We start from the raw sequence: 5809 nt of genomic DNA, 5'->3' as shown, positions 1-5809 counted from the left end.
CCCCCCCCCCTTCCCCGCCGCTGCGGGCGCCCATTGGCGTGCCCCCACGCCATCCCGGCCCCACCAAGCACCTCGGCCGTCCGGTTATTGACCCGGGGTGCCGGGGGAGGCGGTTGTCGCCCGTGCCAGCACGCCTGCGCGTCCCCAAAGCTCGGGGAGCAGGGCACCTGTGCTGGGGTGACGCTGCCTACGCACCCTCTCGGGCAGCCTGGAGATGGGCTTGTGGTGCCAGGTGTCCCCATGGTGCCATGCAGGGTCCAGGACGCATCCTCGTGTCCCCTCAACAGCAGTGGCCGGGTGGGAGGTGATGCTGCGGGGCCGTGGGAAGCCTGCCAGACCCTGCACGGCTCTGCGGGCCATATGAGGAGTTTGCAACGGCTCAGCTCCCGGCAGCCCAGGGCTGAGCCCTGCTGAGAGCAGCTCCCACGACGCTAGAGGGCAGGGCTGGCCCAACGCTCAGCACCCCGGCTCAGCACCCCAGCCTTTTGGGACAGAAGCAGAGCCCAGGACTGGAAAGGGGGATGGCGGGCTGGAGGGGGCACAATGAGTGGGGAGCTGGGGCGTTAGGCATGGGGAGCAGTGTATCCTTGTCCTAGATGGATCCCAGCATCCTCATGGGTCCCAGGGGTGCCCGCAGCTCCTGGTGTCCTCCCAGCATCCCAAGGAAAATGAGCGCTGGTTTGTACTGGGTCCCCAGGGACCTTTGAGCCCCCACCCTTTGCCCCTCTGGCAATGGTGCTGAAGACAGACTGGCACTGGCACCCCAAATGGGTCCCCTGCACCCTGCCTTGGGAACAGGATGCTGCAGTTGTGGTGGGAATGGGATGGGGGGGAGGAGGGGGATGCTGTTGTTGCCATGGGAATGGAATGGGGGGATGTGTTTTGCTGTGGCTGCCGTGGGAGCGGGATGCTGTCCATCCTGCAAGGCCAGGGCCCTGCAGCTGCCCGACCCACCATGGAGCTTCTCATCCCCCTTTGTCTCAGCACCCTGATCTACCTGAGCTTGCTGGTCTCCTTCCTGTAAGTCGCCCCATAGCCGCGGGCCGAGCCCCGTCCCAGGGACGTGGGGCAGCAGAGCTGCTGTTTCCCACCAGTGTCCTCGAGACATTAGAGCCAGGCATCAGCTCAAACGTCCTGGACCTGCGTCCTCTTCCCCACCACCACCCAGCTCCAGCAGCCCCTGGGGCTGAGCACCCGAAGGGTCTCTACCCCCTCTCTGCCTCTCCCACAGCAGCCCCAGGGCCTGACCCCGGCCCCATCCTCCCCGTACCCCTGCTTGCAGGTGCAGCTTGCTGGTTCTGCACGTCGCGCTGTGGGTCCCCAGCTCCACCACCATCCTCTTCCTCCTGGCTCTCACCAGCTTGGTCCTGCTCAGCATAGTCAACCTGAGGCTCCTCCAGCTAGGTGGGGTGACAGGGGAGCAGGGGCTGCTCCATGGCCGGGTGGCCCCAGGGGCTGGCCCTCGGGCTGGGGGGGACACAGTCTCCCCACGTGTCTCCTGCAGCAGTGGCCTCGGAGGACAGGCTGAAGCAGGGGCTCTGCAGCACAGCAAGACGGCGCTGCCCACGTGGGTGCCACCGTCACAGCTGGCCACACGTCCTCCCCTGCCCCCGCTGCAACCGCTCCATGGAGGTGAGGGACACGGGGTACCCCAGGAGCCTGGGGGCTCTGCATGTGTCCGAGGTGCTGCGCACACCCGGCCCTACCCACCCCAGCCCTCAGCCCCATTAACCAAGCCCTGTACCCCTGTCCCTACACACTGTATACCCCCCCATCCTGCCCTATATACTGTGCCCCCACACCTAACCTGGCACACTGCACCCCGTAGACCCTATCTGTAGCTTGCATGCTCAGCTCTACACGCTGCACCCCATTTTCACCCATCCCTATACATTACACCTTGCGCACCCAGCCCTACTCCCTGCAGCGCCTACACATCATACCCTACACCTAGCCCTATATATTGTGCCCGGCACACACAGCTCTCCGTGTTGCACCCTATACCACTGTCCATACATCCTGCATGCTGCACACCCAGCCCTGTGCACTCAGACACCCCTTGCACGCCCCTTGCACAGACAGACATGCTCAGCCCCGCTTTCCACAAGCACACCCCCCCATGCACACGCAGCCCCTGCATGCAGCACTGTGCAGTAGGCAGCCACAGCCCTGGGTGCTCCCGGCCCCATGGGGTGCACGGGACCTATGGGGGGGCCCCCCCTGCCCAGCACCCCTGTGCCACACCAGTTTCACCAGCATTGCCTACGGCTGAAGAAACACGTCAGCTCCTATGACATCTGCTGCGTCTGCTTCTTCATGACGGTCACCGTGGGCTATGTCATGGCGGTCCTGCTGTCCTGCCTCATCTACCTGGTACTCCTCCCCCTGTGGTCCATCACCACAGTGATGATCTGCACGTATCCTCAGCCCGGGGAGGCAGAGCCCTGCCCTGGCATGCACGCACACATGCTGCACCGCCCAGGCTATCGCATGCAGGAGCCTATTCCCCTGTCTGCACATAGCCCCGGGGCCAGCACCACCCATGGGTGCCCACTGCACAGGGGCGCGCGGTGGTCCCCTTGCCCGGCACACCTGTGTCTGTTTGTCCCTGACTCACTGCTGCAGCATCATGATGACCCTCCTCGCCACTGTCTACCTGAGCCTGATTGAGCCCTGTGCCTGCTGCGTCCCCCGAGCACAGCACACCCCGAGATGCCAGGTACGGCTGCAGGGCATGGAGCATCCCGGCAGCCTGGGAGGGGGATGCAGGACATGGCTGGACCCCAAGCCCAGAGCAGGGGGGCAGCCCCACGTATCGATGCTCTGCATGAGTTGGTCCCACCATGCGTGCACACGCGTGCACAGGGGGCTCCATCGCTGCACACGCTCCCCTCTCCATCCCCTCTTGGTGCCGGATGCACCAGTGACACCCGGCAGCACTGACCCACCTCCACTTGCACCGAGCCCCCAGTCCCATCACCATGCCCAAGCCCACCCCGTCCCACCCCGCGTGGGGCCAGGACACGTCCGTCGCACTGTCCTGCTGTGGACGGCATGCTGTGGGGGGGGGTGTCACACCCCAGAGCTGCCCCCTGGGGACACAGAGGGCTCTCACCCCTGCAGCCCGCGGCCCTGAGCCCTCCCTGCACCGGCAGGATGGGATGTGCCTGTGACTTGCTTGCCCTGACCTGCCCTGGGAACTGGCGGAGATGGGTGTGGAGAGGGGAAATGCAGTGGAATGGGGTAGCCCAGGGTCCCCCCAACTTCTCCCCTTATTCCAGCCCCTGTCCACGCTTGGGATGGGTGGTCCTGGGACCACCAGGGTCCATAGCCACCCTTCTTCCCCCGTCACCCTTCTCCACACAGGCTGCTACCACAGCCAAAAGCTGGCAGGACGGGCAGGAGCCAACGGCAGGTGAGCATCCCCTGGCATGGGCAGGACGGGGGGCCACGCAAGGCTCTGGGCAAGCCCCACCGGCTCGACCTCAGCCCCAGCTCCCCGGGATGCTCCAGAGCAGAGCAGCACCAGGCACGGGGAGCCCCTTTCCTGCCAAAAACCCCTTCAGCAGAGAAGGAGCACCGAGACGAGAGCCATGTACCCACCGGCCCAGGGCAGCGGTGGTTTGAAGGCTCATGGCCCCCTCAACTTCAGGGTGGCTGTTTTGCCCCGAGGAGCTGGCAGAGGGGCCAGTGGCAGCGCTGGCAAATCTCCCCATTTGCTCGGTTAGCTTTTTTATTTTAAACAAAACTGTTTGACCATTGAAATCCTGCCCCAAAAAAAAAAGCCAAGTGGACCCTCTCAGCATGCCTGCATTGCCCACGCTGCTGCTTTGTCAGCATTCCCCAATACTTGGAAAAGTGCTTGAAATGCAAATATTTGCACGGTTTTTAGACAGTTTTCCACCCATCTCTAATTCCCCGTAGTTATGGCCAGAGGGGCTGACCCCAGCGGGCACGGCAGGCTCCCAGCCAACCATCACCAGCTTCCCCATGGCCAGAACATGGTGGGGAAGGAAAATCCTCATTCAAAGCCCTGGTAGGAGCTGGTAAGAGACGATAATGCATTCCTCCCCACGCTCTCCTTTCCCACCCAGAGCCTGGGGACGCAGTGGATAGCGGGGACTCCGAGGATTGAGAACCTCACACCCAGCTCAGGCTGTGGTCCAGCCAGACAAGTGGACAATAAAAGATCTTCACCCCAAGCTTTTGGTGATCCATGGTCACTGCTGTCCCAGAACACAGAGGGACAGACCCTGCTCAGCGGGACAGGGCGGCCAGGACGCTACCTCTCCCGAGGGACATCCCTCACTCTGCCCAGTCCCTCTGCCAGGCAGGACCAGCACCCCGAGAGGAACAGGACCCTGTGGCATGGGGGGATGCCTGGCACCAACCTCTGGGGAAACCACACTCCACGTGCACCTCATCGTAGGGATGCCCATGCTCTGCATGACCACAGATGACCCTGGTACCCCCCACCCCAGGGGTTTAGGGGAGAGGCGGCGTCCCCACCCCTCCAGTGTCGCGGCAGCACCCTGCCATGCCGCTGGAAGCAGGAGGGTGGGCGTGACTCGAGAAACAAATAAAACGTGGAGGTCAACCAGACTTGTGAAAGGGACAGGAAAGCTTTTCCCAGGGCGCTGGCCCTGTCTGGCCCGCCCGGGCCCCCGCAAGCATCGCCCCCGTGAGGAAACAGCTGCTGAGGTGGAAGTGGATGGGGGGGCTGGATCCTGCTGGTGGTCACACGAGGCTGCTGCCACCATTCGCCTTCACACACCCCGACACAACCCACAACCACCCAGCGCGACGGCCTCGGCTGGACCCTTGCAAATCCAGCAGCGTCACGCTCGCCACCGGGCTGGAGAGGGGTCCTGGGCACCTCGAGCATCCCCCTGCAATGGTCAGCGTGGGGCCGTGGCAATGCCCCCAGCCCTGGCCCCAACGCGGCAGGGATGGGGCTGGCTCCCCTCGGCCCCAGGTCTGGAGCTGCCCCACTGATAGGGATGGCAGGGAGCCCTGCCCGCGGCTGGCCCACAGATAAGGCCCGTGTGCTCCCCACCGATTGCCCCGGGAGGCAGCTGGTGGGGCGGGAGCTGCACCTGGGAGATACAGCCAGGAGAGAACAGCGAGCGAGGAGGGCAGGGGGGCTACTGCAGGGGTGTGAGACACCGGGCCCCTGCACGTCCCCTTCTCTGGGCAGGGGAAGGCTCCCCGGCTCCCCCAAGAGCACAGCTGGGGTGGCACAAGGTGTGGACCCCCTGGCAGAGCAATAGCCCCCCTCAAATCCTCCCCTTCCCGGCAGGGAGCAGTCCCTCTGCCACTGAAAAACACCTCCCAGTGCCCCGCAAACTCACAGGCTGGCTGCGAGGCATGGTCAAGGACCCCACCATGCCTGTTTCCCCACCTAGGGGAAGAGCAAGAGCCCTGTGGCACGAGGGCAGAGAGGGCTCAGTCTCTCATCGCTCCGATGCCCAGGGAGAGACTCATGCCAGGTGTTATTTATAGACAGAGCTGGCATTTCAGATGGGGGCAAACTGCCCTCAAGCGCAGCTGCCTGCCTCCAGCCTCTGCCTCAAGGTCACCAGGAGAAACACCGGCCTCAGAGGGGCTCGGCGGGGTAGGAGTCCTGCTGCCCTCAGCCTCCCCCCTGGGCAGGGAAAATCCCCCTTCTCCCAGCACGAGGGGGTAAGGATCATTCCCACCGGACACCACGCCAGGCGAGCCCCCTCTGCAGCCCCGAGCCCCCTGCCCGGCCACGGGCAATGGGACACACCAGTGGGGTGGCCATGGGGCACCGATGGCGGGGGGGGAC

General features: G+C 64.4%; 1 protein-coding gene across 1 annotated transcript in view; it reads right to left on the bottom strand.

Moving 5' to 3' along the window:
• The window catches only part of SLC51A (solute carrier family 51, alpha subunit), a 2862-nt gene extending 2620 nt beyond the window's left edge, over positions 1 to 242 (bottom strand). The window contains exon 1 of the mRNA XM_009323602.1: positions 65 to 242. Within this exon, the coding sequence (XP_009321877.1) occupies positions 65 to 242 (178 nt within the window). The remainder of the gene's footprint in view (positions 1 to 64) is intronic.
• Between the last annotated feature and the right edge of the window lie 5567 nt (positions 243 to 5809).

This window comes from Pygoscelis adeliae, unplaced genomic scaffold, assembly GCF_000699105.1.
Source record: "Pygoscelis adeliae isolate BGI_AS28 unplaced genomic scaffold, ASM69910v1 Scaffold245, whole genome shotgun sequence".
Taxonomy (NCBI): Eukaryota; Metazoa; Chordata; class Aves; order Sphenisciformes; family Spheniscidae; genus Pygoscelis; species Pygoscelis adeliae.
Note: the sequence above shows the minus strand (reverse complement) of the source record. Positions and strands in the feature narration are given on the sequence as shown.